We start from the raw sequence: 12,305 nt of genomic DNA, 5'->3' as shown, positions 1-12,305 counted from the left end.
CCTGCTATATCACATGTAATTGAGCATCAATCGTAATGACATGGTCTTTAACCATGCTTTGCGCCCTTCACTGAGTGCAAGTATCTTAAAATTTTTGACGGAATAACAATCCTTGACTTCATCAACACCTTCAAGTGACAAACTTTTAAGACATAATATCGATTAAAATATAACAAGACAAGAACAACTTATAAAATTGTAAATCAGTCTCTATCAACATCGTCAAAAACTTGATAGCGACAAATTATGTTGATACAAATGAACAAGTACACACTTGTCGATACGAGTAATAAAATGGATATGCAAATACGTATCAGATGTGGAGCCCACAAAGACTAATACAACTATAAGAAGTTGTCTAAGCTTGAAATGTAAAAACTATGTCACTACAAGTTGAATTAAAGAGTAGATAAGATAAAGACAATATAAAGTGCAATGAAATTAAAGAACATAAAATAAATCAATATCGGGTGATGATCATTCTCTAAGATCTCTGGTGGAAGTAATGTAACCCCTCAGGCCGAAGCAGGTAACCCAATCCAATCTGGAGTGTCACATTAGGGCCACCGGAGTGGCCCACTATAAAAATCTCAAAAAATTTAAAACTTTTGTCAAAACATGTAACTCATAAAATGATTTATCAGTATGCAGAAATAAAACAGATTTTCAAACTCGTATATTAAACAAAATGCTATTACATGCCCCCTAATCACATGTACCATACTCTACCAGATGATACAGAACTACTAGATGATGTTGAAGAACGTGTAGATACAGATGAACATATATTTCCTTATTGGTTCAGATATCTACATATTTTTAGGTTGAGCTGAGGTCCTATTGATATCTCAGGTAGTAACAGATAATATTCAGTTCAGATGGAAATATTTCGGATGTCTAGGTTCAGGAGATCAAAATAGGTTATCTAGAGTATTCCCTCAAAACCAGTGAAAAGATACAGATATTTTTAAAACATATTTTTATTTATCAAAGACCATAGTAATCCCTCCAACCGAACACATCATAAGGTGTAGGTTCCTTAGAACCATATAACCCCTGCACAACAGTAAAGCCCTGAGCACAAAGCAATGAGCCTGCATATATACTTCCTTCAACAATACCCCCAAATAAAACATTTTCCGTCAATAAACGAAGATATCAGAAAACAAAACATAATTCAGATCAGATATCAGAACAAAATCCAGGTCAGAAATAAGAACAGATTTCAGATCAGATGTTAGAACAAAATTCAAATCGGAAATCAGATAAAATATTCATGTGATTATAGAACACACTAGAGTTTTCAGATATTATTCAGAGATATTGGATAATCATATCGGGCGGAGAAACACGGATCTTCAGTTTATCGATAGAATGTCGGAAGTTGAAATCACTAGTGGAAGAGTTCATTAACTGATAGAATCATCAGTTATTCAGAATATGATTTATAAGGATCATCTTATTCAGACATTTTTCGGAAGCTCTACGTAATCAGAAGGGTATTTAGAATCATTTACATCTGAGTTACTTGTGTTTTCATACATGACCAGAGAGATTTGAGCTGATAAGGAAGAACGAAGATTCAGGACCTTTACAATCTATGTCAATTGATCGGATTATCGAACAACTCTTAGATGAATAGTTCCCAGAGCTAGTGCTTGGTGACTGGTTAATTCATTATCCTTCTAGGGTATTTACTCTTTAATACCACAAATTCTTGTCCATAAATCATCTTCGGAATCATCGCTGAATAGATCTTCCAATGTCTTTATTTCATTTCCACGCTTCCACAATATCATTAAATGCTGACGTGCTTGATTTATAGTTCATGACCCAGAAGGACAGTACATCATGTAAGTTCATTAACATTCTCAGAGTCATCCAAATCACTTATTTAATCCTCAGTCATTGAGCTTACTTAGATCACTTAATAGTCAAGTCTATCCCAGTTACATCAGAGTTTTCCAGAGTAATTCGGACATTTCTTAATTTTGATACATATTATACTTTATTTCAATTCAATTTGGTATTCGTGGTTGATTTGTCGAAAAAATATCAAATTCTTAGTATTGAATGCGATTTAGAGTTGAGCTGAGCTGAATACTTCCAAAATTATCATCGAGCCAAACTTGAGAAGACGAACACGCATTCAAGTAATATCTATGCCGTTCAGGTACTGATATATCATCAAGGTTCATCGGCTCACTTAAGTTGTGTTCCATAACTTTTAAGGGTAGTACAACACCCATATTTACTTGGATTCCTTAATTAATCCAAAACATCTTACTTAGGCTAGGCCATAAGGGTATTTTGGTTATTCTGGTGCTCAGTTTTATTTCATTAATTTCAGAGCTCGAGGATATTCAATCATTCCTGAGTTTGGTGATATTCTTGGTCATTTTCATTCCAGGGGTATTTTGGTTAATTTATAGATCTAGTGTATTACAATAATTCATTTCGTCCGATCTTATTATTAAATTGAAACTTATCATTTATGTCAGTCCCTTCGAACTATTCTGACAAAATATCACCCTCGATAAATTATTATTCAGGTATTTATTCATAACTCGAAGATTTTCGGGTCAAGTGCCTTCTCAGATGTTACAACAGATTACCAGGAATTTTCTATACAAAGACAAGATCTTAATAATGAAATCTATAATTTATCAAGTTAAGTACGAATCCTCAAAGTACTTTCTCGTTCATGGTCAAATCGGACTATTTTTACCTCTTAAGGGCATTTTTGTAATTTTCTAATCATATAATTTCAGTATTAAAACTCTTAACGAGGATAATTATAAGTTAGAGATTTTGGGGTTAATCTCTTTCCCAGATAATCTCTAAACTTTAAATTATTCCTTAACAAACTTCTAGTATCTTATACAAGCCATCTTGGATTTAGAAATCGGTTATTTAGATTTCCTAAGCAAAACCAGTACTTTCTGTACACATCAGTAGTTTTATCATATCAATATATCTTAAAAAATTCTTATCCAACTTCCAGAGTCAATTCTAGTCCTTATTACAACATAAGGGTAATTTCGTAATTTTACCTAATCGAAGTATTCTCATAATCTATCGCTTAAACCGTATTCGGTTCAAGTCCATCCATAATCAAACAGACATAATAGTTCAATCATATACATCCATACATTTTTCCATTAACAACATATTCTATAAAGCATAAAGATGTAGTAATGTATTACCTCGATTTTTATGCCATACTGATCGACCTTTTAAACTCCATTCGAACGTCATCGATCTTGAAATCAACTTCCAATAATTCCTTGGATACATATCAACAAAAATGTCATTAAAAACAGAGCTTAATTACGAAAAACGGATCAAACCGGGTGATAATATGTCAAAAAACAGCTTACTGGGTTTGAATTTGACGAAACAGACTTCGGATTCGGATTCAGGACGTTGAAAAACATAAAATATGACTTTTTGAAAATTTGACTTTTTGGTCAAAGTCAACGGTCAACAGTCAACGGGTTAGGTCAACGGTCGGGTCGGGTCGGACTGGGTTGAGTCAAACGGGTGGGGTCAAACCGGGTCAACTGCCCCAACTGTTTTCGAACCTCCCCATGCGCAGGGACAACGCGTGGGGGCGCGTAAACAGTGCTACGGTGTCCTTAAAATTCTCGAAAAATTTCTAAAAATATTTTATGGCATTTTGAGACACTTACCAAGCTCAGCTCAAAATTTTGAACGGAAGAGAGCTTGATTTCGAAACATCGGAAACTTTGACTTCTTCACCCCTCCACTCGCCAGCGATGACGGAGACACGGAGGACACCGGTGACTCGAAACGATGGAAGGAACACGATGGTGCGGGAGGTGTTGAAAACAAGTAGCCGGATCGACCTGAATCGACGAACAACGGAAATTGATTTAAAACCCACGATACTTCCGATTGAGATTTACGACGAATGACGATGATTCACGACGAAAAGTTTGAGGGGTTTTGTTCTTCGGTCGACAACAAACACGATGGTGGTTTCTATCCGTCGAATGGTGGCCGGACAGTGCATAGATCGGAGCTCAAAGAAAGGTTGAGGGGAAGAGAAAATGGAGGAATATTTTTGCAGAAAACAAACGGGGAGAGGTTTATAATTCTCTCCAAAAGAAAAATGGAAAAATTATTAGTTTAGTCACTGAATTTCATGCACTTTATAAAATGGTATGCTAACTTTGCGATTTTACACTTTAATCCTCAATTTCTTCCAAAACACCAATTAAAATCAATATATTATAATTTCTAAAATTTTAGCCCCTAAATTGGGGTATGACAAAACTACCTACTAAAAAAGGTTGGAAAATAAACGCAAAGGTAAGATTCACAATAGTTGTGACCTTACTTCTATCAATATAGCAACATGTATCGACAGACTCATATATGGTTTCAACATGTCTAAAGGAGATATCCCTTCTGAATATTACTCAAATACCCCATTTAGTATATATTCCTATAGCCCTAAATGAAAATAACTTCTGGATTATCGAAACATGCCTAGGTGTTAGTATTATAATGAGTTGTGCAGTTGTGATGGGTTAGGTAGTTAGAGTTCTATGACAATTCTATTATAACTTTATAAGTTTAGTTATGATAGCTTGAATGTTGTATATAATTACTTGGTTGTTGAATAAGAAAGATAGACTGATTTTGAGGTTTTCTCTCTAGTTAGCTCTTGTAATCTTTCATAGTATGAGAGGTTTTTGTTTCAAGAATGGTGGAGAGTGTTGCTTCCAAGCCTTTCACGAACAAGTCTATCTTTGTTAGGCTTGATGAGTCTAACTACCTTCTTTGGCATCAACAGGTGCTATTTTCCATTGAGAGCTTGACTCCTATCAGCCATGTTGACGACACTTGCGCCATTCCTCCGTAGTACGTTCTTGAAGGTATTGTTATGGTTGTCAATGGAGAAAGTATGTCGCGTACAAATAGTAAGACAATGCTCTTTGTTCCTGGCTTCTTTCTTTAGTTGGTCCTTCTATTCTTCCTTCCTTGGTTAAGTACAAGACTGCTTTAGATATATGGAAATCATAACCTCGAGTCAACAGCCTTATAGTCTTGATGGGGTGTGTAACGTGCTTCTTGATACTGAATCAAGACAACAAGAATTCTTGGGTCAGAGTGTTTCGGTTAATATGGTGTAAGGCTCCGCCGGTAATGAGTATATGTTTAGACAAAGCCCATTCAGTAGTCAATTTCGGTTTAATGGTCAATTATGGTAAGTTTTTTCATGTTAGAATCAATTTTGTTCTGGTCAAAATTATTACCCTAATTACACTAGGGTTATGTCAAATGACACATATAGGGTTTATAGAGTTGGATCGATGTAGTCTTTTAAACGATCATCTCAAGATCAAGGTCTCTCTCAGAGAGGTTTGAGTCATGGATTTAATTGTAACCATAGTAATCCTTTTGCGTATCAAGCTAATCGTGGTGGTGGTGTCTTTCGAGGATGAGTTTATGGTTGACCTTGGGTGCACTGTCAAATCTATGGCAAGTTGGGTCATTTGACAAACATGTGCTATTTTAGGTTCAACCAGTCGTTTGAAGGAATTTTTAGGTTCAAAATGATAGTTCTGTTCATGTTGATTCGGAGGTTCACGACGTAAATACGGTTGTTGTTGCAAATAGGTTTGGTACTATTGGATATGAAGATATTACTTGGTATCCAGATTTCGGTGCTATCACTCACCTCACTCCTGATGCAGGTATAGTTTTTTTATTCTACTCCTTATAATGGTCCAGGTAAAGTATTTGTTGCTAATGGAATGAATGTTCCTATTTCTAAGATTGGCCAAGCAGTGTTATCTTCTCAGTCAATGTCTTTGGTTTTGAAAAACCTTTTACATGTTCCTACTATTTGGGAGAATTTACTTTAAGTTTCCAGATTTACCAAAAATAATAATGTATCTATTGAATTTTATCCTGATTATTGTGTTGCGAAGGACCAGGTCTCTCGGCAGGTGATTCTTCGAGGTTTGGAACATGAGGGTTTGTATGAACTTCCCTCTGTTCACTATAGCAAAATTATTCTACAGCGGCATTTTTTTAGTCCTATAGCGGCGTTCTTAAGCGCCGCTAAAAGCACTTGCGGCGATTGAAAAAACGCCGCAAGAAGCGTCGGCCAAACCAACGCCGCTAAAGTTAGCGGCGTTTGAGAACAAAAAATACCGCAATAGGTCAAGATCTATGTTTTTGGAACAAATGCTGCAAAAGATCGATATCTATAGCGGCGTTTTCGGAATAAATACCATAAAAGGTCGAGATCTATAGCGGCGTTTTCAGAATAAACGCCGCAAAAAATCAGATCTATAGCGGCGTTTTTGGATACAAACGCCGCAAAAGGTCAGATCTATAGCGGCGTTTTTGGAACAAATGCCGCAAAAGGTCATATCTATAGCAACGTTTTTAGATACAAATGCCGTAAAAGGTCAGATCTATAGCTGCATTTTTGGATACAAACACCACAAAAGGTCAGATCTATAACGACGTTTTTAGAACAAACACCGTAAAAGGTCATATCTATAGCGGCGTTTTTGAATACAAACGCCGCAAAAGGTTAGATCTAGAGCGGCGTTTTTAGAATAAACGCCACAAAAGGTCAAATCTATAGCAACGTTTTTTATACAAACGCCGCGAATTAAAACTACTTTTTCAAATGTTGGTTCCTACGCTTTTGTTCCCCAAATTTAAAATTTTAGCATATAACATTATCCAATAAATTTGACATCCATAACATCAAACTTGAAACTTGAAATTCATAACAAGAAACTTGAAATTCATAATAATAAATCAACGTTTACATTAATGTAGTTCAACATTGTTAACTACAATAAACAATAATATGAGCCATAAACACCAAAAAGTATAACAATACTCAAATCCGAAAACCCTTCACAAAATAGTTGTCAATAGAAGATGACGCAAATAGAAGGTTTTTTATATCAGTCCATCTTCCAACACTATAATGAGCAATTCCTTCAACCAACTTAATCACCTCAGCAAGGGTCCACATCATTTGATGCTTCCTCCTATCACAAGCTATTCTGGATGTTTTGGTTCTTTTACGCTCTTCTTCTTCAGATTCAGATGTTGAAAGCTCACAGTCATATTCAAACTCCTTGCAAGAAAATGCGAAAAATTATCTTAAACTTTTATCAAGCATAACAAAGTTGTTTCACTAATTCATAGACCATAACATGCAAAAACGAAAATCGAGGAACAAGAATGCTATCACCTCATGCAAGTGTGATCAAAAGTATCACATCTTTCATGATCACTTGGATTCTGAATTCTCGCTCGAAGTTTTTATAGAAGCAAACATAATATCATAATATAATCCATACAAAAGTTCCATATAGTCTACGACTGCTGAAGTGCTGATATTTGTGTTACTCAAGACTTCTCATTTCTATTGAAGTTCCAACATAGGGATATGGAAATATGTCCACCAAATAAACTTCAAATATGTAGAAAAACTCACACTTGAGTCCGTATATCATGGGTTAATATGATATAATAATTAATTTCTATACTAAAATACAGCAAAATAAGTACTACCACTAAACCCAGGTGAATGACTTTCTAAACTTAAGTTATGCAAATTTGATATGTCATGAGGAACATGATCCAATTCGTAAAACTTTTATGGGAATTCAATATCTGGACAAAAGAAAAAAGGGAGAGAGGAAGGAACATAATATTAAAGCATCATATGATGAATTTAACAGAACACATACGTTGCTTTCTGCATGCTTTCATTGCAGTAGCTCCAATTCTCAATGCATCTACAGTTTCGGTTGTGGCTTTAGCACATTCTAACATTATCATATGTGGAAATTGATATATACAATTAAGTAATGCTATAGTTATAGTAATAATAAGCCCTCCAAGGGACTTTAGTTAAAACACTGAAAAAGAAGAAAAAATCAAGCTTACTTGATCATGAATACGAACCTGCAAGTTCCCAAGGTGCTCTATTTGTTGTTCATTTAATCTCTTCCTCTTCAGGAACTGTATAGCAGCTGCACAAGAATAGCAATAATGAAGAAAAAGTTCACTATAAATTTAACCAATATGGTTTTAAATGATACATAGCTAAACAACTTAATCATTTATCAACAAGGACAAGATCGCTGAATGTAAAACTCTAAGAGATGACACATTACACATTACAAATTCAGAAACATATATGTTCATGATTTTGTTCATCAACCACACTTAGGCGCACCTTGAAAGGGGGAAATCAAAGCTGATAAATAAAGATGCTCACCTTGAAAGCTACATAATTATCAGTTTTATTCGAAGCTGATAAATCAGAGTATCTTTCTAAAAGTGAAGAAACTGGCACAAATGTTCATGAAAGAAAAATAGAATTGTACCTTTGATAACTTAATTTTATGCTCTGTGTAAAACCATTGTAATCCCTGCCATAAAAGGGGTTAATAATTAATTATGACAACAATCAGAGCTCCTAAACTTTCTAGAGAAATTATTTAATACTTTGCCACTGTCAATGTTGTATAAGATTTACAAACTATCCTAGATACATCTAGCTTCTAAGGCCCAAATAATCACTGGTAAGACATTTCAATTGAAGCCAAACAGAAATTAAGAAACTTAGCCACCGAAATTCAACCCCCAAAATGTAAAAGGTAAGTTGGGTGTTTTTGTCATCTTATAGCAATAATCAGCAAAAATATCATTCCTTGCCTACCCTTGTTTCCAGAAACTAAACAGAATTCAAATGAACTCGAAATGAACTCAAAACTTAGCTCAATTGGGCTCATGCTATCATATCTAACAAATTTAGTGATTTAAATCGAATCCCAATATCTGCATCACTTACTCTGGACAAAGCCTTCAAACTGTCAAATAATTGCAGGACTGGGAATTCAAAACAATCTGAGATAATAAACGACTATGGTGGATGAATTAGGGGTTTGATTCTTCAACAAAAAATGTGATTTATTTCATATACTTTCTAATACAATAACTTAGCCACCGAAATTCAACCCCAAATAAAAAGGCCAAGGAAATTAAAAAATGACACTCCACTTCCAACCATACACAACTCTAATAAATAGAAACTATATTACAAAAATATAATCCATCTAGATGTGAATGGAAAGTAGCTGCAGAGCGTGAAAATGGAACTTTATTTTGTACCTGCAATTCCTGATGTGAGTGCATATATGACCACCAGGGCAGTAAACAGAGCACCTCGATTGTAGGGATAAAAGACACCAACCAATGCAAACATAAAAATGAACACCGCTCTGATAGACATAAAAAGTTCAAAAGTGAATAGAATGAAACATCAATAATTGGCGTATAGATCTTGAACAAATGATTGCAGTTTCACAAATCTGAAAGAAACATAAATATAAAATAAACATCAACAGGAGAACTGTCACGCAAGAGTTGATAATAGAGAACCAATGAATTTCCAAATGATACGGCAAAGAATAAGACATGGAGTACTTATCCATCCTCTTCTCAAAAGGAGTTTCGGTTTCCTTCCATTTCACAGTATACATAAACTCAGCTTCAACTTCCTTATCCTCCGTCAAATCCAAGAGAGAATGAGGATCCATCCTTGCACTAATTTCAATAACACGATCCTTGTTATAAAGAACATCAAACTGGATATGCTTGTAAAGGAAATACTTGTACTCAATGGGATCACTTTTTCCTTCCTTATCAACTTTTCCAATAAAACTCCAAATGGGCAAATCATCATAGTACATTTGGAAATAATACTCCTTATCGACCCCCTTGCGTAAAATGGCAACTTCATATTTCGAAAGCTTCTTCTTACAAACAACAGAGGAATCCTTTTCCTCTTTAAAATTCAACTTATAAGGAGCACTGACCAGCCGATTTCCATTCAATACATCCCCTAATGATTCTTTCTTCTCCTTTACATGATCTAAATTCCATCGCAAAATCAACACATTTTATTAAATCCAAATGAAATCCATTAAAACCCAAATTAATAATAACAAAATAAAAAAAAAGAACCTGGAGAACAGAAAGGCAGATCAAAGTAGCGATAAATTTCACTGTAGGCAAACAAACCAAACCAAAATTAAGGCATTAATTAAGAAAACAAATGTTAAATGTAATTAGATTTGAATTTGCTATTCCAAAATAAGGGCATTGAGTCAGGATTCAAAAGCTAAGCAATTTCAGATCTAAGGAAATGATGAAGTTACCTAGGGTTGTGGAAAGGGCCGACATTATTGACGTAAAGAGGGACGGGGTTGCCGTCTTTGTAACGGTGGTCGGAGGCATCGGATCTAATATGCGAGAGACAGCAGAGGATTAAAACTCCGATTATTAGAAAAGAGGGGAGATTGCTGAAGTTTTTCATGTTGGATTAGAAAATTGGAGAAAGATCAAAACTGTGCAATTTAATGAATAAAAACAATGGCTGATATCTTTTGTACGGGCAATTTGGGACAAGTATGAAGTAAGATGTAGATGATCCGACCGGTCACGGGCCCTTTCATTATTATAGCATTTTCAAACAATTGCGGCGTTTATTGAAAAAAAAAAAGCCAAAGTTCTAATATGTTGGTAAATCCTATTATGACGTTTATATAAAAACATCACTAAAGTTCTAATCTATTGCGGCGTTTATTGAAAAAATGCCACTATAGGTGAACTCTATTGCGGTGTTAATATAAAAACGCCGCTAAAGTTCTAATTTTTTGCGGCATTTATTGAAAAACACCATAATAGGTGAACCCTATTACGACGTTTGTATAAAAACACTGCTAAAGTACTAATCTATTACGGCGTTTATTAAAAAACGCCACTATAGATGGATCTATTACGACGTTTATAAAAAAACGCCACTATAGATGAAACCTATTGCGGCGTTTATAAAGAAACGCCACTAAAGTTGTCATTTTGTTGCGTTTAGAAAGTAAACGCCGCTATATGTTTAAATTTAGTGGCGTTTACTCTAAAAACGCAGCTAAAATGCCGCTAAAGAACATTTTTGATGTAGTGGTTGTTGTTATTGATAAACAAGTTAGCCTATTAGGGCTAATTCGACTGATATCAATTCTGCTAGTTATGCTAAGTTCACTTCTAATTATGTTGTGTCTAGGTGTATGTTTTCTGTGCATTCTTTAAGTAGTGTAACTACCAGTGTTTTTAAAACCGGACCGGACCTTAAACTGGTGAAGGTACTAGTTCATTGGTTCAACCGGGTTGAACCGATTTATATAAAATAATATTTTTTTAAAAAATTTACATAATATTCAAAGCAATATTAATATATATAACACTCTTTTAAGTTTACAATATTGAAAGGTATAAAAATATCACAAGTCATAACATATATAAGTTAAATATCATAAAATCAAGTGAAACAAAATGATTCAAATCAACTACAACATAATATTTAGGGTCAATACCTAATGAAATTCATCAACAACTAATGAAATTCATCAATAACTAAATAAAAAAGTACATAATTGATACAAGTATCAATCATCATAATATTCATTGAAATTTATTCCCTCAAATTCCAAAATATTGGGAAAAACTTCTTCATTAGTTGAAGTGTTGAACTACCACCGCCATCACCACTTTGAACTTGAAACTCCATAGCATCACTTTGAACTTGAAAGTCCACAACATCAAGATTTTCATCACCTAGCAATATGATAAATAAATACAAAGTTAAATTTAAATTCTCAAACAATACTTAACAATTAAAAGTAAAAGTGTAAAACATATTAAATAATAAATATAATTATATAACTGAAATCAGAAAATAAATTGGAGGCTGAAAAAAATCATAACAAATGACGTCGTTTGGTTTATTTAAAAAAAAGAATCGACGGTTCACACTGGTTTTGCTGGTTCCCAACCGGTTCTACCGGTTCTTTAGCGGTTTATTGCAAAATTGGTTTTAGAGGCTGACCGGACAGGACAGGCAACCGGTTCCCGGTTCAATCGGTCGAACCGGCCGGTCCGGTCCGGTCCTATTTTGATAACATTGGTAACTACTAATGAGTCTGATGTTATTGATAAGTTTGATGTTGATGTGTGTAGTGTTGTTGTTTCTAGTCCTTAATTGTGGCATAGAAGGTTAGGCCACCCATCTAGTGTGGTTTTGGAAAAACTTCTTAAACATTGTAATGTTCCTGCTTATAATAAATCGATATTTTGTGATGTTTGTCAACTAGGCAAAAGCCATAAGCTTCATTTTCAAAATTCTTTCTGTTTATGATCATCCTTTATAGCATGTTCAAACGGATTTATAGGGG

General features: G+C 34.5%; 1 protein-coding gene across 2 annotated transcripts; it reads right to left on the bottom strand.

Moving 5' to 3' along the window:
* Nucleotides 1-348: 348 nt before the first annotated feature.
* On the bottom strand, nt 349-10,429 carry LOC120173966 (transmembrane 9 superfamily member 3-like). Of its 2 annotated transcripts, XM_039180987.1 has the most exons (6): nt 10,236-10,429; nt 10,042-10,082; nt 9,187-9,949; nt 8,556-8,559; nt 720-723; nt 349-358 (listed from the first exon to the last, which is right to left on the bottom strand). In XM_039180987.1, the coding sequence occupies exons 1-3, from the start codon at nt 10,391-10,393 to the stop codon at nt 9,315-9,317; spliced, it is 834 nt and encodes a 277-aa protein (XP_039036918.1). In that variant the 5' UTR covers nt 10,394-10,429; the 3' UTR covers nt 349-358; nt 720-723; nt 8,556-8,559; nt 9,187-9,314. The 2 variants fall into 2 exon arrangements, with proteins under 2 accessions (XP_039036918.1, XP_039036919.1); XM_039180988.1 differs by lacking the exons at nt 349-358; nt 720-723; nt 8,556-8,559 and adding an exon at nt 8,400-8,444.
* Nucleotides 10,430-12,305: the final 1,876 nt, after the last annotated feature.

This window comes from Hibiscus syriacus, unplaced genomic scaffold (genome assembly GCF_006381635.1).
Source record: "Hibiscus syriacus cultivar Baekdansim isolate YM2019G1 unplaced genomic scaffold, ASM638163v2 tig00111996_pilon, whole genome shotgun sequence".
Lineage (NCBI taxonomy): Eukaryota > Viridiplantae > Streptophyta > Magnoliopsida > Malvales > Malvaceae > Hibiscus > Hibiscus syriacus.
This window is presented reverse-complemented; position numbering and strand designations above follow the sequence as displayed.